At 36.0% G+C, this 27,574-nt stretch overlaps 2 protein-coding genes across 2 annotated transcripts in view; one reads left to right on the top strand and one right to left on the bottom strand.

The window, feature by feature from the left end:
• hk2 (hexokinase 2) overlaps positions 1–17,204 on the bottom strand; it is a 43,636-nt gene extending 26,432 nt beyond the window's left edge. Inside the window, exons 1-6 of the mRNA XM_016572799.1 lie at positions 16,966–17,204; positions 10,709–10,871; positions 5,026–5,174; positions 3,131–3,250; positions 2,940–3,035; positions 419–522 (exon numbers count right to left, since the gene is read on the bottom strand). Of these exons, the coding sequence (XP_016428285.1) occupies positions 419–522; positions 2,940–3,035; positions 3,131–3,250; positions 5,026–5,174; positions 10,709–10,871; positions 16,966–17,028 (695 nt within the window). The 5' untranslated portion in view covers positions 17,029–17,204. The remainder of the gene's footprint in view (positions 1–418; positions 523–2,939; positions 3,036–3,130; positions 3,251–5,025; positions 5,175–10,708; positions 10,872–16,965) is intronic.
• Positions 17,205–20,556: 3,352 nt separating this feature from the next.
• figla (folliculogenesis specific bHLH transcription factor) lies at positions 20,557–26,930 on the top strand. Its single transcript, XM_016572798.1, has 4 exons — positions 20,557–20,909; positions 25,040–25,189; positions 25,304–25,393; positions 26,494–26,930. Exons 1-4 carry the CDS (start codon positions 20,676–20,678, stop codon positions 26,689–26,691), a joined length of 672 nt encoding a protein of 223 aa, XP_016428284.1. The 5' UTR covers positions 20,557–20,675; the 3' UTR covers positions 26,692–26,930.
• Positions 26,931–27,574: the final 644 nt, after the last annotated feature.

The following is a 27,574-nucleotide window of genomic DNA, read 5'->3' as shown; positions in this document are numbered from 1 at the left end:
TCATGTACAAATTAGAGAGTGTAATAACTGAGACTGTGCACGGCAAATCAAGTTGTGTGAAAGACTCAGGGACATCTGCTCTAGCCTCTATAATTACACGTATTTGACACACTATTGGGGAGCATGAATCAAAACAATTAGTTCATTTAGAGGAGTGTGAGAATTAGCATTGTGAAGACGCCGCCAAAATCATTTTGTTAGGCCATAATAATAGGCCTGAAGCGGCAATAAAAAGCCTGAAATGTGTGCTCTAATATTCCCACAACCATTAACCAAAACAAATGACTGAACAAAAGGTCTATGTTTGAATAAAGCACCTTTCATTCACAGCAAGCACGTCTGACAATATCACTGCCACCCTGGCTGATATTCCCCACTGATCTCAGCTAGCATATGAGTGCAAATGTAAGACAGTGACTCACCAACAATGAGGCCGATCTCACAGTGATGGTCGTCATAACCGCAGGTCATCATGGTGCCAACGGTGTCATTGATCACAGCCACAATGTCAATGTCAAAGTCCTGTAGAGATAAAAAAAGAGAATGCTGGTACTTGTTTGCTATTTTGAACCAAGCTGAAACACTTACGAAAGGTCAAATAAACTAATGAGGCATGTAGGGCTGTGCCCCTAATAGTCGACTAAATGTTACAACAAGACGTTGTGCTTTTGTAAAAATAAGAAGAAGAAAAAAGGACGCACTTTCTGACGTCTCGGTCTCTGTGAACTGACACGTGTCAAAAAAATTTACCAAAACTCAACATAATACTCTATGCCTGACAGACATGAGAAATATATATAGAAAGCTTGAAACGTCTACTTTTTAAAAGAACAAATTCAAATCGAAAACAAATACTCTCTCATTATGTAATCCGTATGAAAGGTCGATTTTTCTCTAAAGGTACATCCACTGTACTGCGGAGATGATGAGTCAGCATCGTCAGCTTCATCTTTGCAGCCGACACTGACACCAGAAAACACTCATTTATTAATACATGATTAAAATATCTCCTTGCTGTATTTCCCAACACAGTCATTACTTTTGGCAAGCTTTATGTGTGTGCTTGAGCACGGAATAGGCTGTATATTAAAGGCTCATTATAGTTTAGTTCCCCACTGTCAGTATATATTTATGTAATTAAATTAATATAAACGTGCGATTAGTTGACTACTAGTCAACTAGAAAAATCTTTAGTTGGGGGCAGCCCTAGAGGCATGTGAAACTATGTTGCAGCGATTTTAATGGGTTAAAGGGTGATGCTAAAAACAAAATGGACTTGAATGTTGGCTGGTTAGCATGGCCCTGTTTACCCCTAATGGTAGATTCTGTAAAGTTCACCTTATGGAGGTAATAAAAAAAATAATATTTATTATATATTTTAATAATTATTAATTTGATTTGTATTATTTATTTATAAAAATAACATTATTGTTTGTATTAATTCAATTTAATTATTTCTCTATTGAATTCATTCAAATTTTGCATGTTCTTGTTGGTACCATTACCATCAGTTTTTGTCATGAAATCATTTTCCTGTGGCTATAGCATAATTAATCACATGAATGTTGGCTCAAAAAAGTCTTTATGCAGTCAAAGAGCAGAATTCAAATAGTTTGCTTCCTGCATCTGCCAAGTAAGTGGCATTGAGATGAATGGAATTGCTAACAGACAACTTTTTCCACTGTGACACACAACATCAAGTCCTTGTTCTCAGAAATATCTTAAGAAACTCACAAAACGACAACACCCTCCATGATTCACACGTAAGAATTCCCATGCATTTATTAACTTTACGTGAGGACCAAGTGGTGAATTCACACCAGACATCACTGATTAATGTACATTTTCTAGCCTTTATTCCAAAAAGGAAATTCACATGCTTCAATTCTGAATAATCTAATAATTATTTTCTTCTGGAAAGTTTGTACATGCTCACTCCATTATTGGCCCTGCTTACACCTGGTATTAAAACAAGCAATACTTGGTTTCAGAAAAAAAAAACTAATCTCACTGACACCAAACTTTTGAACAGTAGTGTAAATACTACCACTGAGTATTTGCATCTATCAGTGGATTCAAGTTTAAAGGGGTCATATGATGCGATTTCAATTTTTCCTTTCTCTTTGGAGTGTTACAAGCTCTTGGTGCATAAAGAAGATCTGTAAAGTTGCAAAGACTAAAGTCTCAAATCCAAAGAGATATTCTTTATAAAAGTTAAGAGTCAGCCACGCCTACCTAAAACGGCTCGTTCTAACACGCCCCCACATATCTACCTCACTATGTGGGAAGATTTGCATAACGCCGCCCAAATGTTCACGCAAAGAAAGAAGGCGTAACTTTTAGTCTCACTGTAGTATTGTTGACGCTGCAGCCATGTCGTGAAGACGCTGTGTGCTTCGTTGTGAAAGCGAAACTACTTTGTTTGGTCTTCCAAAAGAGGACGATATCCGCTTCGTCATGCCTAGAGCTGATCTGTGCTGGTCGCTGAAGGAATACATCAACTTTCACCGTGGACGAAGCGGAATCCAGCCCGGGGTCCGTCACATGTGGTTGCCGCTCATTCGTCGGATCCGCTGGGCAACCCCGCCAATCGGCCAATCACAACGCATTAGATAGCTGGCCAATCAGAGCACACCTCGCTTTTCAGACCGATGAGCTTTGTAAAAATCGACGCGTTTCAAAAAGGCGGGGCATAGAGGAGAAACAATAATGTACAGTATGTGGAAAATAATGTGTTTTTTTTACTTTAAACCGCATAAACACATTTCATTACACCAAATACACCAAATACTGTTCTTTTTAGCAACATCATATAACCCCTTTAATATATACATACATATATAAAGAAGCTTTTGCCTTAGTCATTTCACTATACTAGAAAGACTAAAACCAGTAGCTTGTGAATATAAAAGCATAACACACTGACTCATTACACTCACCCCTCTCTTCTTGATGGCTTTTCTCAACAGGCCCACAACATCTCTCCCCTCCACTCCACTCGCCTTAAAACCTTTGGTCCAAGACACCAGAAAACTCTGTAGAGAAATAAGGGCAACCATGGAAACATGACATTCTGACAGAAGAGCTGCTAAGTTTAGTGTTTGTTTCCCTTTAATCCTTCTCATCTCACCTCATCTAGTTTGGTCTGCTGGCAAGGAAATGAAAAGGTAAAGCCAAGAGGCAGCTTCTTGTCTTTGATGCCCAATTTTTCAAGGAAATTGGCCAAGCATTCAGCTATGTGATCGAAGAGCTGGAAAAGAAAAGAACAAAAAAAAAAAATGACATGATTAATTTTAAGACTGATTTAAATACATTTCTTAACTTAGATTAAGGATTCATTACATTCAAAAGTGTCTCATGCCAAAAAGTATATGGTCTACTTAGGTAGATCAGAAGAACCAAAAATATCATGTGCAAGTTGGTCAAAGGTGTTATTTTCATCTCACAAGTATGAAACATTTCAGAGGCTACAGAATCCTAAGCACAGATTACATCAGGTATGACTGTTTTACAGCTCTTCAGGTTAAACTAAAATGGAAACAAGCATTAGAGAAGCTCTTGAATGTGAAAAGAGTCCATGTGAAAATCCAAAGGGGACTGTCAATCAACATGAGATGCATTCTCCTCTCATTAGGCATTACACGTTGAAATTATAAAGCCATAATGCCATAGGCTGTGAGGAACCAGGTGCAACTCATCATCTTCTGCCAGCTGGGTTCCAACTGTACCTTCCACCTCCAGGTCATGCACACTTATAAAGAGTCTTGTGGTCGAATTGCAATGATTGAAGTCCAGACAGTCTTCATTGCGGAGGCTAAAGGACATGTTCACTGCCAGACTAGCACAGAGAGTACGGATGAAGTATGTGAGAAAACATTGGTTTGGTTTTAAACCAGGCATGTTTCAGTTCCCAGCCACCCAAGACACACTTTTATGCACGACAGTCCGTTTATTTAGTTATTACTTATATTTATTTAAGAGTTTATTGTAGCATCTCAAATTGGTTTATATTGTTTGCTAAATGAATAATAGATAAATGACCGCCATTTATCAGGGAAATAAGATATTCTTTGCGTAACTTTAGCATATTTATGTCTCATGATAGAAATGAAACAGACTTGAATATGAAGATATAAAACGAAATAAACACATCTGTTTTATACATCTAGGATTTAACCATATGGAATGTGCTCAAGTGTTAAAGCTGTTTTAAACAGTGAACAAGTGTAGAAAAAATAATGTGCATTAAAATGGCAACATGACGCACAATGTGTTCATTCATTTGGGCTTTGTCTAAGTTGGTAATTTTATGCAGACAGATGGTGTTCTGCGCTGCAAGTGAGAGCAAAAGCATTCAATATATCTTATACTGTAATGAAAATGAAATATGAAGAGGAGAAATAATAATGTACAGTATGTGGAAAATAATGTGTTTTTTGAACCTTAAACCGCATAAACACATTTCATTACACCAAATACACAAAACAATGTTCTTTTTAGCAGCATCATATGACCCCTTCAATAAATTAAATTTCTATATCTTCACTCTCAGATTAAACAACTGGAGAATGTTCATACAGTCAACATTGCAATTTGCAATTAAGAAAGCACACATTGTACATGTATCTACTATTAAATACTTGATTGCGCTTTAAACTTGACAATGATGAATCCAGGCTACAAGACAAAGTTATTTATAATGCATAACTAAAAAAGACAACAAAAAAAAAATACTTCTCAATATCTTCTATGTTCCACAAAGCAAAGTCAGCCATACAGGTTTGGAACAACCCCAGGGTGAGTATATGAAGACAGAATTTTCATTTTTGGGTGAACTATCCCTTTAAATATAAAACACCTAAGCTTTCTGCTGGTTTTTACATATGGTATGCGCATATACAGTATATATACATATATATATATGCGCATACCATGTTTAATGAATGAGATCTACAGCAAGAAAGGCACAAAAACACACAAACAGGTTTGCGCGCGCACACACACACACACTCACTCACTCCTCACCTCTGTCCCACTGCCCCTCATGATGTTCTCTGGAATGGCGTAGATCTGGTTTTCCATCTCCACCTTTTGTTTTCCATTACTAGACACTCTGACAAGCAGAACTCGAAAATTTGTTCCTCCCAAGTCCAGAGCAAGGAAGTCGCCCGTTTCTACAAACAAATCAAATGTAAATTTATATTAAAAGAACAGCTTTTGAAAATAAAGACAGCATCACAAGAACAAAGTTGTAAAGTTCTGACAATAACCTCAATTTTACAACATTAATATTTTCCAACAAACACACTCAAAGCACGCACCAGAGAGTCGAATCGCTGACTGATGGTCCGCGCGAACCGCGAATTGAAAACAAACCCACAAAAATAATGTCAAAATACTGTCTTGGCGGTAGGGCTGGACGAATCATATCACCGTTATTGAAAAAAATTATATCGCGATACATATTGATATTGAATTATTTTCCAGCCCTACTTGGCGGGTATGTCTAGGGTTGGGAATCGAAAATCTTAAAGTCAGGAATCGGATACTTGTTGTTAAATTAAAATTTCGATTCCGCCTATCTATTCCTATGAGCTTTTTTTTTTTCTTCATCCGTGAGGACCGGACCTAGTGATCTGCCAGGACCTTGCTCGCTAATCTAAACGCTCCAAAGTTTGGCTACATTTGCGATCAGAAAACAAAAAAGCTAAGTATAATATCTGTGATAGCTAAACATGTTGCAAGAGAGGTGTCACCAACAACATGACAAAGCACTTTAATTTAATAGATCGTTAAAGATCGAAAACAGAACAATGCCTAAAAGCTGCTGTGTGACAAAGTGTACAGCAAACAAGCTAAAAACCCAGAACTACATTTTTATAAGCTGTCGACCCCCCAAAAAACGAGCGTATAAGGACACAAGAGTGGAGTGCAACATGTCATATTACTCTGAGAACTATGCCCACAGGAGGGGAACGTAATCGGTGACAGATAACATTAATTATTTTTATCCATGTCAAAAGATTATTTCACCACCTATGTGAACCTGAGAGGAGGAGATATATTGAGAAACTAAATTTTATTGGTCTATGTCAGTGCCCCTTTTCCTTATCTTCCTTTTGTTGGAGAAATGATCCAACTGAATGGCCCAACGTGAAATACCCTGGCATCTACAACTATTTGATCGAATCACCAGGTATTGGTAACAGTATCATTTAATTAGGGTGACCATATTTTAGTTTTCCAAAAAGAGGACAGTGGGTACGTGTGGGGCGGGACGGGGGGCTGTGGTGTGGTTGGTTGGTGGTTAAAGTAGTGCCCAAAGTAGTGCAATGGCCATATCCCAAATATTAAAACTCAAAATATGTCATTTCCATACCTAAAATACATATTTCACAGTAACTGTTATGCATATTGATCATAAACACAGCTAAAAATCTTCCTGCCAGTGGCCCTCCTTTACAAAACTTAACAGCACAGTTTTATAATGCAAAATTAATTTATGCAACATTTCAAACCTTTAAAAGTAACCCAATTCCATCGGGAAAAAAAACGTGGACTTGACAATCCTACATCCAACACGAGCTGCAGGAGTCAGATTTCACTGATCACGGGTTGAGAGGAGAGATGGCTAACAGACCATGCTTTGCTGCTCAACAGATTCTGAGCTCATTGACAAATATCTGATCTTCCTTTACACGGAGTGCACATGATCGCGAAATCGAAAGTGAACAGTAGGGTTGGGAATCGAAAATCGATTCCGATTCCAGAATCAGATGCTTAAGGTCAGGAATCGGATACTTGTTGTTAAATTAAAATTTCGATTCCGCCTATCTATTCCTATGAGCTTTTTTTTTTTCTTCATCCGTGAGGACCGGACCTAGTGATCTGTTTTTTCTTCAGAATCATAAGAGAACCACAACTTCCATTGGGGGAAAAAAAAAAAAAAATTTAATTTATCCAGAAACATGCAGTTCTATTTTGCACACAAACAGCTCTTAAAAAGAGTCCAGTTTTTATGTAGCCTGTTGATTTTTGTTTATGCTATTCAGCTCCAATATATGGTTTGCAAAAAAGAGACACAGGATAAATGTTTGATATCATTATTTAATCACATTGGAATCGAAACTGGAAATCGAAAAGAATCGGAATCGAAATTGATCAAATTCAAACGATACCCAACCCTAGTTATGTCAGATGTATGTATCTGTGCATTAGTTCTTAAAGTGACAGCAGCCTACACTGTTCCTGCTGCTGTCTGTGTCAATTTCATTAATGTTAATCAAACATCAAAAGACAGAGAAAATCTCTCACTGCTGTTGACCGAATACTTTTTGTAGCTTTAACAAGGATTAATCTATATTAAATTTATGCAGTGTTATTTTACATTTGATTCATTTTTGTACCTGAATGCTATTGTTAGACCTACCTGAAAAACTTAAACCACCGTTTCATTTCATTTGTGTCTTTGTTGTATTTTTTGGCTACATTTGCGATCAGAAGCCAAAAAAGCTAAGTATAATATCTGTGATAGCTAAACATGTTGCAAGAGAGGTGTCACCAACAACATGACAAAGCACTTTAATTTAATAGATCGTTAAAGATCGTGAACACGATTCAAACACCAACGTGATTCTGTTCCTAAATTACAATGATTCGTCTGTTTCATTCCTCCACCTTTGACGTGTACGATCAATGTTGTGATCACTTGGTTCGTCAGTGCAGCGTACGATCATACCAGTGTAATTTGAGCATTTAAATTTGCGTTCGCACTGCCATTGACCTAAAGAGAGCAGCTGTCATCTGTCATGAATGAAACCGCTTCACATTTTATGTAGCCTGTTGATTTTTGTTTATGCTATTCAGCTCCAATATATGGTTTGCAAAAAAGAGACACAGGATAAATGTTTGATATCATTATTTAATCACATTGGAATCGAAACTGGAAATCGAAAAGAATCGGAATCGAAATTGATCAAATTCAAACGATACCCAACCCTAGTTATGTCAGATGTATGTATCTGTGCATTAGTTCTTAAAGTGACAGCAGCCTACACTGTTCCTGCTGCTGTCTGTGTCAATTTCATTAATGTTAATCAAACATCAAAAGACAGAGAAAATCTCTCACTGCTGTTGACCGAATACTTTTTGTAGCTTTAACAAGGATTAATCTATATTAAATTTATGCAGTGTTATTTTACATTTGATTCATTTTTGTACCTGAATGCTATTGTTAGACCTACCTGAAAAACTTAAACCACCGTTTCATTTCATTTGTGTCTTTGTTGTATTTTATTTATTAGTGCTGTTGTTTGTTTTTATTCTTATTTTATTACTGACTATTCACTTGTCTTCAATAATGTCTGACGTATATATTAGTTAAGGTGGTAGTTTTTGCTATGGTATTGAAATGGGTTAAAAAAATATATATTCTTTTATTATGGCAGGGCTAGTGAAATTTTTGGCAGTGCAATTTTTTTTTTTTTATTAATTTAATTTTCTATGCAGAGGCACTTCCCAACAAAATTCAACCCACTACTTCTAAAATTATTAATTCTTTCCAAGTCATCTGGTGAAAATGCCTGTATTTTTTTCATATTGCAATATACAGTATATTGGAGAGAAACAAAATATCCCAATGTCACTTTTTTTTCCAATATCGTGCAGCCCTAGTCCATTGTCAAAACAAGCACACCATAATCCAAGGGGAAAGACAATGCTCGTACATTGTGTTATGACTTGTTTCTCAACACTTTATGACTTCATTATCCTAATGTTACAACATTTAATGAGGAACTTAAATGCAGTTACCTCCCTGTGACTGGAAGGGCCATGTTTCTGAACACTGTTCATATCTGGTCTCTGTGTTCATGTACTAATAATCTGTTTCAAAATGAGTATTTGCAACTTAATTTCAATAAAAAGTCTTTTCAGACTAGGGAGGAAGTTCAGATTTCTGTAACCTCATAGTGAATTTCCAAAGATCAAGGGAATTTTGCTTTCTCATGATATGACCTCCTTAGAACTAGTCCTTGCATGCTTTTCTATGCCTGACACACCTGACTTTCCATTTTTAAAGGTCTTTTAGAAAGAGTTTGTTGAACTAACAAGGTGAGGGCAGATGTCTGTAAGCACTGATGAGACCTTCTCCCTTGTAATACTGTGCAATGTCAGTATAACATCAGGCTTCATGCGCACAACCCTGAGATCTCACTTAAAAACGACACAATAAAAACCAAAACACTGTAAACGAAATCTTTTGTGAGAAAAAAGTTGCGTAAATCTACAGCCACAATAATCTCAGCAAAAGTTAAGCAAACAGGAACATCTCAATGTTCACAACATGAGAATAAAGTCCTGGAGTAAGCGGCGATGGAAAACATCCATTTGAACACGTATCCACCTTGGTCTCACAGATCAGCATCGTTCCCTTGGCAACACTTCCCGTTTTGTGGCTCACACTCACATGACTACATTTCTGTGAGCAGGCATTCTTTCCAGGAACCCGAGTACAGTTATTCTTTTCACACCCTGCTTGAGACATTGTCTCATCCCGCATGCACAGTAAAACACCCTCAGACGCCAGTGACAGAATCGGGTTGATGTCGGTCACTGTGACAAACACACACACACATCAACAGTGACCGGTGATAATACCACAACTGGAGAGCTGGATCAATAATTTCTTCATCTCGCAACAACAGGGACACTTCTAGGACAGAACAATATGGGTTTCATAAGATGCTGACAACAATACACCTCCACCCATGACTTGACCTGCACGGAACCAGATTCCTGCAGGATATGAACACTTTGCCATTCACAATATTACACACATTCTCTGTTCGCTTATTGTTTTTCTCAGTAATATTAGGAACTTAAAGTAACAAAAGCTGAGAATGCTGCACTGGTCTATTCACGTAACCACCGGTGCTCTGGATGATTAGAGGTAAATTATCAAACTGCAAGGATGAAATACTCCAAGGCACTCAAATAAAGGTAAAAAGCCTTTAATTAACCAGGTTAAATCATTAAAAAAAAGATAAAAGTGTAGATCTATGCATTTTGGCTACACGAAACGCATAGATCTACACTTTTAACTTTTTTAATGATTTAGCCTGGTTAATTAAAGGCTTTTTACCTTTATACGAGTGCCTTGGAGCATTTCATCCTTTCAGTAAGAACTTAAAGTATTTTGAATACATTTTGTTCACATACAAACGCCTCAAGTAATTGGATATTTAAGCAACTCTTACATTACAATAGAAATCACAATATCAGGCATAACATTTCTAAGCAAAACTTCTTTCAAAAACACACACACAAAAAAAAAAACAACAACACCCAAGGTTTGAATGGTAGTGTACACTAGTGCACACCTGTGAGAACTTGAGAACAGTTGGTTGGATGTCAAAGGAAAAGTGAAGTTAGTTCAGAGGAAAGCTCTAGCATTATTTGTTTACAGGTGTGGCTTGAGATTCTTTTCATTTCAAATGCTCTGAAATTCAATGAATTCAGCTCAATAGGGCCACTTTTTGAAAATTGGGCTAAAAGTGGCCTATTTTACCTGAATCCATTGTACATTTCTAAGTGTGGCTGAAGTGTCCAGATACCTTTTGGGACTGTTAAAGGAAAGCCCAAATGTCTTATACGGATGACGAAAGCATTATCAAAATAGCATGTGTCAAAATCTCATTCTCATCATCACCTGTGCCATCAGGTGTGGAACGGACAAAGGTGGGGAGCATCTTGACGGCTGCGGTTGGGTTAGTGTCTCTGCCTAGTCCTTTATCCATCTCCCTCCTGAACCGCTTGGAGACATCCATCAGGTTCTCATCTGACAGTCGCATGTGATACAGGAACTTATCCACCTGAAAAAACAAATGAAGGGTGAACATCTGATGCACATTTTCGAGTTTTCATCCATTCTCCAGTTTACTGTTAAATTCAACTTATATTGTTTTTTTCTAATTAAATAAATGTACTACTAAGAAACACAAAATGTATTATCTGGTTTAGTCAATCATAGCCATTTTTAAATGTTACAAAAAATGTTATTGACAAATACCACTAATACATATTATCATACAAATATATATGGAATGGAATATGGTTACACTACTATACTCATATTAATTTCGCAGCGTGACATTAACTCTCCATAATTTTTTTTTTTGCAAGCATGAAATACCCAGGTTTCTCACAAAATGGAAAAAAAAAATCATTTTAAATCATTTCAGAGCACACACAAAACATAGTTTCTAACTGATAAAATATTTTAGGTATGAGCATATTCTCAGGACTTTTTCCATTAACTTTTAAGATAATATCCTACAAAAAATTCTGGACTTTTTTTCCTTTTGATTATTATTTTTTTTAAACCCTGAATAATCAAATGACTTAACATATTCACAATATAGTGTGACCATAACAGTGCAGCTATAGTTGGAAATGTTTGTTAAATAGTTTTAAATAATGTTCTTTTTAGAGTATATAGTGTGTGCGTGTGTGTGTGTGTGTATTAGTACAGGCATTAAGCAGTTCTATTCTAAACAGCAGTAGTCACAAAATGAGAAAAAACTAACTCGATATTTGTAGCAGAAGGGCAAAGATAAAGCTAAAATACATCAGCATAAAATAACAACATACAAAGTTGCTTTTTGTTCAAAATGTAATCACAATGTCTGGCTCTGCCGATCACAAAGAACTGCTTTTTTTGAAGGCCAGTAATCTGAAACCATCAGCTTATTCTTAGTCATGATACCAGCTGAAAAATCTTTCTCAAGAAAGGGAAGCTGGAATGTCCCATACTAGATTTCACTCAAATGTCAGATGGTGACTTCATTAGAGAAGCTCCCGATTGCTGTTATGTTAGATGAAGAAAGAGCCTCTTTAGGCAACATCCTTCCAGATTGTAAAGGAAATGCAGCTCTCTCTCTCTCTCTCTCTGAGGTCTGAGGCAGTATGTTTAAGGATTGACAGCTGAACCAATTCTGTCTGCAATTTTAGCTCAATAATGGTTCGATTCTCAGTTAAATAGCATACTGAGGCACAATTCATACAGCTACTAGGGACCTACAAAAAGTATGCGGACAGCATTTACAGTCACACTATTCCATCTCAGCAGGACAAATGGTTTGTCTTGGTAAATACTAAGAACTACAGTGAGATGTGAAACTTGAAAGGCTGTTTCTAGAATATGACATTTGACACCACAGGGGGACAAAAGCACAATTTATGCACTATTATGATTCAATGCGAACAAAAAAAGCCTTAAAGGGGTCATCACACACACACATACATACATACATACATACATACATACACACACAGAGAGTCAAACTGAAGTAAGTCCAGGCTGGTCACCTTGAATTCAAGGTCCTTTCAAATGGCCCAATAAATATCAGACTTAATGACCGAACAGCAAGGCCTAGACTGTATGTAACAGTATGCAGTGCTACAATAAACAAGTATATAATTATACGCATTAAGACGCATATTTAATAACGTCTGGTTTAACCTTTAGGAGCAAAAACAGCATCACAGCTGGTACTTGATTCATTTAATTTGATCTGCTTCAAACAAAATCATCACAAAATGTTCACAGGTCTTTCTGTGGCATTTTTATATTCGAGCAGATATATGAAAATGATGAAATGTACTTCTTTGTGCTCATTTAGAGAAAATCATGCCCTGATCATTTTAATTTAATAAAATAATAATAATAATATAGTACTAATACTATTAATTATCTTTATTTTACTTCCATTCAAATCTACTCAACTACAGTGATTGTTTGGTTAAAATGAGGGTTCCTCTGGGGGGGGAAAACACCCTTTAAAAGTAAAGAACTTTGTTCAATTATAGGTCTACAATAATGTTAAAAAAGTAATTACTTCAATCATTGTTCTGCCCCGAGGCCAATCTATTTAGGGCTGAACTCCACACCTTTCCAATTATATGCCAATTTCAACACCAGCATCACGTTTCACCTGCTTTTGACCCCAATGCATGCAAGGCCATACAGCAATTCAATGCGGTTTAAAAATGCAGTGGCACAATAACAATGCAGAAGAAAAGAGAACCCTTAAGAGGAAGGAAACTCTTTTCATTTGCACAAGACATTTCTCCACTCTTGAACTCAAGATAAGTGTGTATTACCGTCAGGACATGAAGAAGGTCAGTGTTTGCAATGAATGATCGAAATCCCGGTGGAATTTTTACTACCTTCACGTACAGACAGACAAGATGTTGCAACATAAATCAGCAGAGTTCAAAGCGCGTAATTGCTTGTATAAACCATTAACCTACAAAATCGACCAAAATGTTCAAAATCGCTTAAAGGTCAGGACTCTACTCTTACCTTAGGCTCATAAAGCACTTAAGACACACTTAAAAACAAGTGAGTTTTATTTCATTATAAATTTTCTCAGAACTATTTTTTTTAGCTGATATTACATGACTTTTACCAAATAGTCCCATGGTCATGTTTTATGAAATTATCAATAGCTAAGTTCTGGAAGGTAATTATACCAAATCATTTTGATGACGGACTTTGGCTCAGGCATTTCAGGATTATTAAAACAACATTTGAGACCATGTGCAATTAAATTGGTACATGGTTAGTCCAATTATCCAATCACATGACCTCTTGAGGCAAAGTCACATGTTTTTTGTTGTGCATCAAAGAATTTATTTGGTACATGTGTTATCGCAGTGTATGCACATTTTCTTATCGAAAAAACAAACAAACCTATCCACCTCAACTGAGCGCATATATTTTTTATTCATATTTTAAGATTTTATGTGCATTTTGGCATTTCCATCCAGCATTTTTAATGCGCTATTCGAAAAATTCACATAAAAATAAGTGGATGGAAAAATAGATAAATTAGGGTATTTTTGGACATTGTGTAATCTGGGATGCTCAAGCACTGATCTGTGTATTTCTTGCTCCACCACAAGAAAATGTAAAGAATGTTAGAATGACAGTATTCCAGTCTTCATGGTATTGAAGGTGAAGGAGAGTGCTGTACATTCACTCCCCCCACCTACAATCCCTGCCGGTACGAGACACAAACCCATGACCTTTGGGTTACAAGTCCAACTCTCTAACCATTAGGCCACGACTGCCCCTTTGAAATCCTTGGAGAATGCGGGCACACACATTTGTAGTAACATGAGGATGAGTAAACGTTGACAGAATTCAAAATTTTTTGGAGAGTGCTGTACATTCACCCCCCCCACCTACAATCCCTGCCGGTACGAGACACAAACCCATGACCTTTGGGTTACAAGTCCAACTCTCTAACCATTAGGCCACGACTGCCCCTTTGAAATCCTTGGAGAATGCGGGCACACACATTTGTAGTAACATGAGGATGAGTAAACGTTGACAGAATTCAAAATTTTTTGGATGAACTTCCCCTTTAAACCTGACTTGGCAGACAACTTACCATCTAGGGCTGCATTTCCCAAAAGCATTGCAAGTAGATCGTAGACCCATTGCCACCTATGGTCTCTACGATCAACTCAGTTTACAATGCTTTTTGAGAAACGCAGCCCAGTGCAGTTCTATTCACAAACCACTGTCTAACCAAACGTAGATGAGTTCTGGGAGTTAGTTCCATAACAGAATGGTAGTTGTCATTGTTTATAAGTGCTGGGCAACGATTAATCGCGATTAATCCAAAATAAACGTTTTTGTTTACATAATATATGTGTGTGTACTGTGTATATTTATTATGTATATATAAATACACACACATGCATGTATATATGTAAGAAAAATATATTATGTTTATATATTAAATATATTTATATATCATATAAATTATGTGAATATAAATATATACACATGTAAATATTTTCAAAATATATACTGTATGTGTGAACACACCTGAACCAGCTAATAAAGCTCTTAATAGGCATACTAGAAACTAAGGCAGGTGTGTTGAGGCAAGTTGGATCTAAACTCTGCAGGACACCGGCCCTCCAGGACCGAGTTTGGGCACCCCTGGCATATAACATACTATAACCTCCTGAGAACCAGAAAAAAAAAAGTTTTGTGAATGTTTTTTTTATTTTTTTTTTTATGTCATTACATTGGTTGGAGCATAAGAAACAAATGGAGAAAAAAGATTTTTGAAAAAATATATTTTATTCATATTTTATTCTATGACCTTTGTAGAGGACGCCAGAACTAAGTTATTCAAAAAAATAAATAGACATGAAAAGGCATGTATAGGCAAAAACAATGTTTTATTTTTCCATTCACCAATCAGTTTTTAAGTTTCAGGCTATTTTTAGCCAAACTTTGTACAAAGTTGATTCTCAACCATGTTATGAAATATATAATATAATGATTTTGATATACTACTGTACTTTATGCAATGTGCGTAAAATGTCCATAAATTGGTATTCCTATTTTATACAATGGTTCTATACATCGCATCTAATTTGCATATTAATGTGTTCTTGGGGCAAACCATAATGAAAAAAGAAGTGTAACAATGGGAGTAATAACTTGGCAACATTTTCATAAGAATATCTCATATTTCATAGGAATATTGATCTATGAATATTGATCTATAATTTCTTTCCCTATTGTTGTGTCTCCCTAAAATGCCCCAAGATGTTTGTCCTGGTGTCCTCTACAGAAGACATGTATGAAAATTAGGCTATGCCCCTTTTCGTAACAAAGTTATACTTCGATTTGAAACCCCATAACATTTTTCTGAGATGTTTATTTATGACAAACAATTTGAAAATTAGCCAGATTTAAATTATAATTACAAAACATTATCATATTTCCCTAAGAGTGCTACATTTGAACATTCTGTCAATATCAGTCATATTTAAAGACCAAGGAGAGGCAGTGTTTATGATCAAACCTCCAAACATTTGATATCTCTAAAAAGCCCTGAATGTGCTCTGTACAAACTTAAAACTGTGGCATGTATGGTCTCAGAGAAATTCACTCAAATATAATGTCCTCTATAGTACAGAGGACAAAAGTCTATGCCTGGGTCCCAGGAGGATAAAAGGTGGCATGTGTAGGAGTGCAGGGGCATAAATATCTTGGTAAGAAAACATCTTGATTCTTGCCAATTCCAGAGATGTCATCTGCTGGTCTGAAGCGTGTTGAGGACATCACAGCAAAAAGCAGAAGTCAGATGTCGCCGCTTAAGTGTCTACGTGCGTGTCCGGGGTCACAGAAGACGCTGCACGGTTTTGTTATAATGGAATAAACTACGGTGGCAGAGAGTGTAAATAGCATATTGCTAAAAATACTGCTATTTTCACTTAGTTCATTGCTAATACGAGAGTTGAAAAGGGAGGGGGCTAGTGGCTCAGGTTACCCGAGCAACACTCGCTCAGTTAAAGGTACGTCGTGGCAGGAAGCGCCACGAAAACTCGCCCAGCTAGTTTATCCAATGTCATTTATGTTTATTATCAATTAATGTATAGACCATCATTTCACACTGACGACTAGACAATTATGATATATATCATGAATATAAACGGACACGAATACTATCCAAGGTTATCATTGGTAAGGAGCATCTCTCAACTCCCAAACGATGTAGGCTAACGTTACTCGTAAGTCTCCGTGCTTCAAAAATGCGGAAACTGACGGTTTTCATGCGGCAAGGGAAATACGCGATATTGGGTAATTTGGAACAGGAAATCAATACAACTGATTTTTTTTTAATTAAATATCGGACCCTTGGAGCCTGGTATCAGTAGGATTATGCTGTTATTTGGTGTTGAGTGATGTAACACCGACCTCGCTATCACATACATACACGTGTAGTTGTTAAAGGATGTGAACGACCTAAAATAACAACAAACATCGTAATTGCCCGATAATGATCTCCACTTATCCATCGGCCTGATTAAGTCAATATACCATGTGAGATGTCGATAAGCCGGCTTTTAGCGCGAGCCGGCTGCTGTACTTACTTTCTGGACGTGGTCATGGTGAAGCTCCGTGAAGTAGTATGCCAGTAAATGAGAGGCGATCATCGTCTTCTGTCAACTTGGGTCTCTTAAACTTCTTAAGTGTGTTGGATGTGTTCTAAACTGATTGTAAGTCACTTTGGGCTCGTGCTCATGTTCTTCAAGTTTCTCAAACTCTTTCTTGAACTCACGCTATCCGGTGCGATGATGATGCGAAGTGATGTCACTCTTAATTCCACCCACTTCCCGCACTAGTAATTTGAGTAGCCTTGCGTCACTGAGATCCTTTCCGCTGATTGGCCACGAAGAACGTGTGTGAAACTTTACAGATTTAAACTTTACCCCCCCCCCACTCAGACTCGGACTATATGCATTTATAAAATATTACGTACTTTTTAAATACTTTTAAAAATGTGTGTTTTTTTTGTTGTTGTTTTTTGTCACTGGAAGCTCAAGTCAAACACAATGGGATGCAGTTTTTCACATTTTGTCAAATGTGTAGTTTTATTTGATGTAGCCGTTCTAGAAATAAATAAAAAAAAAATTGGTCTAGGCTGAAGCAAGATTAAGGATTCATACTGCTCTTGTTTTCTGAAAAGAAATTATCAAAATTAAGTGAGTTTTAATTTAAGAATAAGAAAAAAAATCAGCTGATGGGGTAGGCTAATGGGGGAATATAATTGTATTTTTCTTACCCCACTGGCAGTTTCTCTTTTCTTCTTTTTAATATTTAAACATAAGAAAATTACTTTTTGTAGTGTTTCATGTGAAGAATTTATAATTAATTCCGTTCTTATAACATGGGGGGCTTGTCAACTAATCTATATAACTATATATATATATATGTGTGTGTGTGTTTATAACATGAACCAATGTAGATGTGTAACTAGGCACGTCTCCTTTAGACCGTATTGCATAATATAGCATTACAGCAATAGTTTCATTATGACTTCTTTATTTTTCGCTGCAACATTTTTCATTGTGTCTTGATTTCAAATGTTGTATTTGTTCACCTACGCATTTGGGAGGTTAGAAGTTTTAGCTCATTCGTGATAGATCCAAACTAGGAATAGTTCATAAGGGCAGAAATCACTGAAAATGTGTATAAAGTGAGTTATTAAAAACCGTGTGACCATCTGTTACCGTCTAAAACCAGCCATGGAATTTGTTGCCAGATTTTATATATATATAGTAATTCTATTACATTTACTTTGCATGCATTATGTCACTGTCTTTCATAATCTGAGATTTCACCAAAGCAACAAGGGTGCTGTTCAAAGGTAATATGTGTCAGTAAGAGACCGACTAGTGTCAGTAAGTTTCCACTTATCATTGAGGCACAATTTTGAAATACCTGCAACATCACTTATTGCCTGTGAATTAGTATGATTATAAATTCACGGAATGTCTTTGGAGAGAGCTGGTCCCATCAGATTAGCATGGATTGAGTTCCTGACATCCCACTGGCGCATTAATGTAAAACAGCAGCTGATCAGATTCCAAGCCTACGAATGTGACTCAATTGTTCGCGAATATCATAGGACACCTACGGCCTCTTGCATGAACAATTGTAATACATGGGCCCACTTTTTGAATTGTTTTCCGTTTTTGTGCCGTAATCATATCAGTGTTGGCTTTTTGTTGATCCAGACAGTTATTTATGTATTTTTATAATATTTATCGCATGTCAGTAATTTCTTCTCCATTGCAATACAGAATGATTTATCAAACTGCTAAAAAATTATGTGATTGAACAAATAGAACTGTTTGGAAATATATTCTTTTTGTTCTGTAGCTTAAAAAAAAAAAGGTTTCTTCAAAGGCATCTTGGTTTACTTGCTGAAGAAAAAAAATGCAATTGATTTCCTAAAAAGTGTTCCTAGATAAAAATAAACTGTGGTCACATTGTCATGAAAATCTTCTTTGAGGAGGGTTTTCATATTACAAACTGGAGAGAAATTAATTAACTTTTGAGAACAAAAAAATTAATTAACTTTGAAGTAATGGCTCCCGACCTTAAATTTTGGTGGGGCAGATTCTGCGCCATAACGCTGAGTAGATGATAAGCATTTTGTAAGCTCTATATTCTAATCTCTGAACACATGCAGACAAACTTTTTTTTTTCCTAACAGAACCATAAAGGCTATTCACCTAAGCACATTTAAACTAAAAGATTTATACTTTCATTAATTTGATACACTACTGTTCTCTCACATCAAAATTCACCGACATATTTGTTTAGAGCTGTTTTAAACGGAGCTTGACATATGCATATTTCTCTCCTGATTCAGACAAGACAACTTTTTCAATGGAGAAAGCAATATGGATAGAGGACTCGTATTTTAGCTGGATGCATGAAGTTAAAAAGGTTTTAATGATGCATTTGCTTTTTATTCAAACATGTAGCTTTTCACTTCACAAGTGCATAATTGTGATGTTTTTATCAGTGATTTATCATTCCTCCAAACCTGTTCTGATGAAGAAACAAACTCTGAGGCCTGAGGGTGAGTAAATTCTCAGCCAATTTTCATTTTTGGGTGAACTATTCCTTTAAGATTGATAACTGAATTGGACAATACTTAATTCACTCTCACACCACTCCTTCAGATCAGGTGCTTGATGGACAGTCTGGTGATTTTGTGATGCATCATTGTCTTATCTATTCAAAGAGTTGTGTTAGACTTGGGTGTGGTTTTATAACTTCAACCGGAAAGTAAGCTGAACAGGATGTTTGGATTTACATTGGATTTATGTTTACATTTTTCAGGCTTCTGTACTAATATACAGTTATTTTGAATGAAATTTGCTAGAAATATTTTAAGGAATATTATGTATTTATTTATCATCACTCTGAAGTAAAGCACATAATTAAGTATAAGTATGGAGTACTCAACAGAAAGATGCATTTCCGCTTAACTGACTGTTTTTAACAACAAAAAAGGCGATAAACAATAATTTTCCTGATAGATAATGTGTGAGTGTAACTATCATCAGTGAATATATGTTCATGACCAGTGACACATGCTGCACTGTTTCACTGAATGAAGACATGGGGATAGATTTTGAAGTAGTATCTTTTACTATCAGATCAAAGGGAAGAAAACCCCATGTGGCTATGCCCTGACACTTAAGAAAAATATCCTTGTCCTAAAACACAATTCAATCTTCACTGTATAGTTAATGCATTGGACTGCTTAGGCCTAATGACATACAGCCCTTGGGACAACTTCTCCAAGAGGAAACTTGCCCTGCTGTCCCATTCAGATAAAAAAAGTTCTAAATTATGATATTAACATTACTGCTCGCAGAATAAGAGCTTCACATTTAATCACACCACAATCACAAGTCTTTTCCAAAATCATCAAAAGAGAGATTCAGAACGATAAATTTATTTTCATTCAGAGATGCGAGCATAGATTTTACCTGCCACCTAGCGGTGAATACTGATATTGCACCTAATCATCACAGGACAGGTGCTCTACTTAGGAGAGGGTGGAGTTTGGCGCACAGGTGGCACTAGTTTGAAATAGATTTTTTTAATCAGTCGGTTGGCCAACTTCTAGGCCAATAGATATTACAATATGATCAATTAAAATGCTTTATCTCTACATATATCTTGTTTTGACTGTGTTGTATTAGATTATGTGTTATGCTGGGCGACTGTCTCATTTAGCATTTTGAAAAATAAATAAATAAATAAGCAAATTACACGAATGTCAGCTGACATGACTGGCAGAAAGTTCAGGGCCATAGTGGGTCTCTTGAAGGTCCCGGAGCGCGAACTTATGGGCGATATTTTATTGCGCGAGAGCGCTGAACCTTCGCTTCCCGTTCACGTGAGTATCGGTAAATTTGTCCGTTTGGATGACGGCCAGTATATCGATACGGAGGACCGAGATAAAGCTGTTAAGCGACGACAGCTTGCAAACGCAAAGGAGAGATTGCGGGTGAGTGTTTGTAAGGTTCTCCACATTTGTACATTGCTGCCCTCTTTTGGCGAGTAAAGCGCTGCTGGTTTGGATTTTGTTCATTTTCTGTTGATCCCCAGTCAGTTATTGCGCTGTTTTACATTGTGAAGGCGTTCTGTGATGGAAACATCATTTGAAACACTTGTCTTGCAAAGAGTAATGATAAAAATACATATCATTACTCTTTGCCCACACACACACACACACACCGCTGGATAATTGTGACCCTCTCTGTGAAATCCAGGCTAAAGTCTCAATGTAATTGAGATAACAAGCATCAAAGTTTGATTTCAACTAGGGCTGCACGATAAATCGCCGATTTTTTGCGCAGCTCGTCAGTGAACAACGGCTCTGTGTAGTTAATGCTGCTCAATGTGAAAGCCCGCAGGTGATGGAGATTTACCGCTGATTAAAGAACCGGTTTTCTGACAAGATGCGCGTTAAATATCGCATGCGATTTATCGTGCAGCCCTAATTTCAACCATTAATTTCAGTATGATTTCAATCTTTGACATAGTCTTACTCCGTCAGTAATAAAGATATCAATGTTACATTTTCACAGAATGTTCTTTACCGTATGAAGGATGATTTTTACATAGAAAACGGTGAATCACCAAAAAAATTATTTTTGCTGGATTTTCACAGACAGAGTCACAATTTTGCCAGTGTAGCTTGAAGATGGGATGAAAAAATTCTTGGCCAAAAGTGATATTTAGCTAGCCTACCTTTTTTTTTTTTTTTTTTTTCCTTTTCTGTTTTTCCTCGTTTCATCATGCTTCACTGACACTGTCTCCATGGTAAAAGCTTCAAGTACACTAACTTTCGATAAAACCTTAGGGATGGAAATGACACCATAACAGAGGACTTGGAATTTGTGGAAAAATGGTTCCAGAAAATTCTTCATTTCACAAAAAAAAAACTATAAAATCACAAAAAAAAAAAAAAAAGAATCCCTGGCACATAAACGTGCCTAGTGCTGGGGAAAATACTATTTTTGTTGTTCAACATTTATTTCCTCTCTTTTGCAATGTGTTGAACTCTTATTAAGGTTCATTGCTTAACATACAGATTCTTTGTTAACCTCAGCATTACATTAGTGGTTTTCATTATGATTTTACAGAAAAATTGTTGTAAAAATCTCTTATTAACTTGCGCCTGTAGGATTTGCTCTTCAAAGTCTCAGGGCCAATGACTGTCATCAAGGCCTTCCTGCATTAGCCAGAACTTTTTTTTTTTTTTTTTTGCTGAAATATAATTCAATACAATTAAAAACAAATAATACAGAACAAAGAACATGCATATGGGGGAATTCAGAGGAGAAGAAAAATGACAAATAAATTAGTTTACTTTACTGTAATACAAGATGTCTTCAGAGCTTTTTTTTTTTTTTGTTAGAGGAGACTTTTTGATGACAATAATGAACAGAAGCAAATATTTAGCAGCTGGGTTTAAATTTAAGTTATCTAGCTTTGTAGATATGGTACTTGCCCATCATACAAATAAAGTTTAAGACATCATCTAACTCAGTGGTTCTCAACCTTTTTTTTTCTCCCCTATTAGGTTCTAATATGTACCTTTTTTAAGGTACCAAAATGGACCCTTTAGGTACAAACATGTACCTTTTGAAAAGGTACTGCCCCATTGACAGCTTTTGTACGTTTTATTTCTGTGTAGGAATCCAGAACCAATTTTTTTTAATCCAATTTATTTTATAAAAATGTAAAAAAAAATCTAAAATTATTTAAACTATTTCCTTCAGTAAATGCTTGTTTGGTTTAATAACTATAGCTTTGACAGAATTAAATGTTCAAATGGATTTTTTTAAAAGGGTTCATGAACTGAGAAATCAAAATTCCCTTGATCTTTTTTAAAAGGGTTCATGAACTGAGAAATCAAAATTCCCTTGATCTTTTGACATAAGATGTCATTGTACTATTAAAAACATCCTGTAAGTTTCAGAACTCAAAACTTCCTCATTAGTCTAAAAACGGCCTATATTTAAGCCAATCTGCCAAAACGGCATGTTGTGTAATGTGCCACTTTATGACGTAATAGTGTTGCTAAACCCCGCCTCCGCAGAAGATCAATTCCTGCTTCTACATCACTGCCTGTTTAGCCCCGCCCACCGATTCACGCATGTAGGCTACTGTAAATAATGAGAGAAGCAAATGCGGTCTAAGCAGAAACCAAACGATAAATATGGCAATCTTTGCATTGCCTTCCTTCTGATCCTGAAATTAGGAAAGAGTGGCTGAACTTTAATCTTATTGAAGAACTTGGTCCTAAGTTCACTTAATTTTAACGTGGATGCGTTTACAAACCAGGCACAATTCTACGCAGGATTTTCAGAAAGATTGAAACTAAAAGATGATGCTGTGCGACTATATTGCATCAGACGGTAATGTAGTGCCACACAAGTGTGAGTAACTGTTTTTATTAAGTGATCACTATTGCTTTCTGTTATTACAGATCGTTTGATTATGTACTGGGTATGTATGTGTTTTTAACCTAAATCACAGCAGCGTCCATCTACGAAGAATGTAGGCTGTCAAACATACCCCTTGTCCAAAAACCCACACTTGCGGTCTTGGCCACTTGAGAGCGTGTGAGCGCGACAGGAAGTGCGCAAGACTGTTCAGTGTGCCCTTAATGCACACTAAATCCACACTGTCTCGAATACCACTCCGGAGCGGTATTTGAGGCTTAGTGTATCCCATCATGCATCATGTTGTGGAAATAAATATTAATAATAGTTAGGTATTACATATAATTTGGTAGTAAAACAAAGAGTTGCATGTTTTATTGGTGCAAATGAGTAGTGGTGATAATTTTGTACAACATTTGCAACTTCTTTTTATCACTTAATTAGAAGCACCACAAAATTAAATTGTCATCTGTTATAGGGACTACTGAAGAGACATTTAGAAGTTGTTTTGTTTTTTTAATGCATAGTATTGAAAATAAAAAAATTTTTACAACACTATAAGTGTGTCCTATCAGGTAATGAAAAGCTCTACACACACTTGTGGTCTTCATGCTCACTTGAACACTTGGACCAAATACAGGAAATGCGTCATAAGTAGTCAAGTGGTCAGATACTCGACTGTTAGCAGCCATTTTTACTTTAGCGTTGTTTTATTTAGATTGCAATTTTCTTTCCCCTGGCTGTTATCTAGGTTATCACAGTTTTTTTTGTTCTGTTATATTTTCTGAGATTCTGTTATAATGCATTTATAATTGTTTAATAAAAAATAAAAAAAACTCAACTGTTAGCCAATCAAAGCAGTGGGCGTTTACTTCCGAGTCTAAAATCCGCCACATCTATTCAGACGGAGCGTTCTGATGATGAGGGGGTCAAAACAGGACAGAAAATAGCCATTACTTCTGAATTGTTTTTTTTTTTTTTTTATGTAAAAATCTTGATAAGCAGACTTCAGAGAAAAGCACAAAATAATAAAAAAGGCAGTTCATGGCCCCTTTAAGCTGTAAAGCTCTCAGGATTCCAAATATACAATTTTTATTATGGAAATTCATTTAAAGAGAGAGACTAGCTGACTTTCTCAGAGTTGATCTGATGCATTGTGATAGTTTTCACGTGACGTCACACCCTTACAGGAATGCCCACATGGAGGGCAAAACAAGGCTTTGCTCCACTGACCGCCAGTTATTTTTACGAGGTTTGCATTAAGTAGTAATGTAGTAAGACAGTGATATTTAAAGGCCAAATTCAGTACACACCTTATTGATGATGCAAACTCTGCACAGGCAAGCAGATGAAACTAGAATATAAACGCAATGTGCAAAGTTTAATATTAAAAAAAATTTCCCATAGAAAACCATTATAAAGAAGACGTTTAACCATTTAGCACATTGCGTTCATATTCCGGGCTCATTTGCTTGCCTGCATAAAGCACGCATCATCAGTAAGGTGTGTACTGAATTTGATCTATTGATATCACTGTTTTAAAGGCACTTTAAGTGTTTTCACATTTAAATGTTTTAGAATGTCCCGCTCTTTTTAATGATTGAAATATTGTTCATTGAAGATTGTAAAAAGGGGCATAATTTTATTTTTGCCAGTTAATAATGTCATGTGCTGCTCCACCCAGGTGAGGAGCCTGAACAGCATGTTTTCGTACCTTCGGCGTATTGTGCCAGTGATGCCGCGAGACCGAAAGCCTAGTAAAGTGGACATGCTGAAGGCTGCGACTGAGTACATCCGGCTCCTGTCAGCAGTGCTCAATCACACCTCTGCCACTGTGAGTTAAGGGCATAGCAGTGTCACTCATTCAGTCCTGAATTACACTTCATTCCCCTTTGAACTATTTGATATAACAGGAACATTCAAATATACTGTACAACTTTTTTTGCAGAGTAATGGGAATGCAGATGTTTTGCTGGAGACTGGAATCAACTACTCCAGCTTGGAGACTGACTGTTCTGATCTCTGGAACATGGAGGATGTGAGTTCTCTGTAATAGTTCCTTCCAATTCTAGAAGTCTGAAAAATGTGTTTTAAGATGGAGTAGTAAATGCATTCTGATGTCACAATATACAGTAGGAAGAACACTATTCTAAAGTTTGGTGCTGCTGAGATCTTTAAATGTTTTTGAGAAAAGTCTCTAATGCCTACCAAGGCTGCATTTATTTGATCAAAACACACAGTAATATTGTGAAATATTATACATTATAGTCTGATTTTTTTTTATATATATATATATATATATATATCAAATGTGATTTGTGCGATTGCAGAGGGGAAAAAACAGCTTATTTTCACTCAGAGGCCCAAACTGTGCACAAATATGCAGTTCGGTGCAGTTGCTGATTTTTATATTTATCAATAAGATTAAATTCTGGTAGCTTGTAATGTAAATCTGTAATCAATCTCTATAACAGTATAACACTGCTTATCATAAAATGCGTATAAATTTCAATTGTCACTCTAAATCTCCCAATATCATGTCTTCGTAAAATGATATTTAAATGCTTAGTTTTATGATCAAAGTTCTGTAGTTTTGTATTGTAGGGGCAAAATAGATAATGCAATACAAAGATTATTAAGAGATTCCTCAAAGCCTGATATCATATTTGATACTTGCATTTCAACCAGATTTTTTTGAAAATGTATGGAAATCGAGTAAACCCAAGTTTTAGTATAGTAATAAAGTATATTAAAAATAAGAAAAAAAATCTAAATGTTTGTTTACTTTTTAAAAAAATTCATAATGTCAGCAAAAAGACAGGTGTACTGCGACCTGAATGAGAATTTTTAGAAAAACAATGACTTTTACTTGCTAAAACAAGTATAAACTGTCAATCGGACAACAAAAGGCATGTAGTATATTGTGTACAAATACATGTGTACATGTTTTGATCCTGCTAATGAAAGGCATTATAAAATGTATGTATCAAATATTATACAGTAGGCTTTTCAGGGTTAATTTCTTTCAAGACAAATTCTTTCTGACCTCAAACTTTGAATGGTAGTGGTTTTGGAAGTTTTCCTCTGAAATCTCTCTGCATGCTATCACTGTTGCAGTTGTCTCCGTCTCATTCTCAGGTCCTGGAGTCAACGTCAAATCCCTTTCTGTCTGAGGGCGTGAGCGTGGCTGCCCCACTGGTCACCATGGCAACAGGAGCAGATGATGACATTGATCTCAACAACATGACAGTGCAGTGTGTCGTACCAATGTACATTGTTCAGGTTGGCTCAGAACAAACTGTGGTAGCAAGCACACTCTCGTCTTCGGTGCCTTAGGTTGACGCCTTTTGGTGCCTCGAATCGCTGACATTTCTGTATGCGCCTCTTCACTTTGTTGTTTGTGCCATTTGTCTCCAATATTAGTAATATTACTAAAATATGTGTCAACCAAGATGAGGATTGATGGTTGATTTGATACTGAGTTGTCATGAGATTTTTTTTTTATTTATTTTTTTTTTGTCGTTTTCTCAGTGCGAACTCCTGTAAATATGGGAGAAAATGTGTATAAAGTTTATTTTGTGGCTTATTTGCTTTGTTCACAAATGTGAATAAATTGTAAATAGTAATTTTAATGTGTTTTAACAGTTTTTACAAAATATGAATGTTTTCAACATCAACACACAGAAAAATGGTATAGAAAGTATTTCACTGAGAAACTTCTAGCAAATATAAAATAATTACAAAGCAACAATAACACATTGAATTAAACGATCAATTTTTAATGTGGAAAGACATATTTTCTTGTAAAACATGCTCCTGTAAATCTGTTATTTACAACTGTACAATTATCTTTTTTTTACAGTGAAGGTAAAAGGCATATGACATAAGGATGTTTAAGATGCTGTACAAAAAATTGTATTTGTTGATCTCCGAGGCTATCTGAAATGATGAATTCATAATATAAATTCAGCAATCTCAAAGACTTTTAAAAACGTTTCTACAAAGTGTAAAACGTTAATCATTTTACTTGACAAGCATTTTATGATTTTTTTTTTAAGTAAGTTTTTTTTTTTTTTTTATTCACCGACTTCACAATTTATTTGATATTTAATTATATGCATAATTACAGGCCGTGCTTTTTTGTACATTTTAAACCGGAAAATGAATAATCTTTTTAGAAAAAGCATGGTACCTTTTTTTTTCCCCTCCCAATTGTTCG

The sequence above is a fragment of the Sinocyclocheilus rhinocerous genome, unplaced genomic scaffold (genome assembly GCF_001515625.1).
Source record: "Sinocyclocheilus rhinocerous isolate Xijiao unplaced genomic scaffold, SAMN03320098_v1.1 scaffold352, whole genome shotgun sequence".
Classification (NCBI taxonomy): domain Eukaryota; kingdom Metazoa; phylum Chordata; class Actinopteri; order Cypriniformes; family Cyprinidae; genus Sinocyclocheilus; species Sinocyclocheilus rhinocerous.
The sequence above is the reverse complement of the archived record's forward strand: the minus strand, read 5'-3'. Positions and strand labels throughout refer to the sequence as shown.

What these genes read in the sequence shown, in the direction of transcription:
- figla (XM_016572798.1), top strand. Translation starts at nt 20,676, where the DNA reads ATGTCAGCTGACATGACTGGCAGAAAGTTCAGGGCCATAGTGGGTCTC. An exon ending in ACGCAAAGGAGAGATTGCGG is followed by an intron (nt 20,910 to 25,039) that starts GTGAGTGTTTGT and finishes TGCTCCACCCAG; the next exon opens with GTGAGGAGCCTGAACAGCAT. An exon ending in TCAATCACACCTCTGCCACT is followed by an intron (nt 25,190 to 25,303) that starts GTGAGTTAAGGG and finishes CTTTTTTTGCAG; the next exon opens with AGTAATGGGAATGCAGATGT.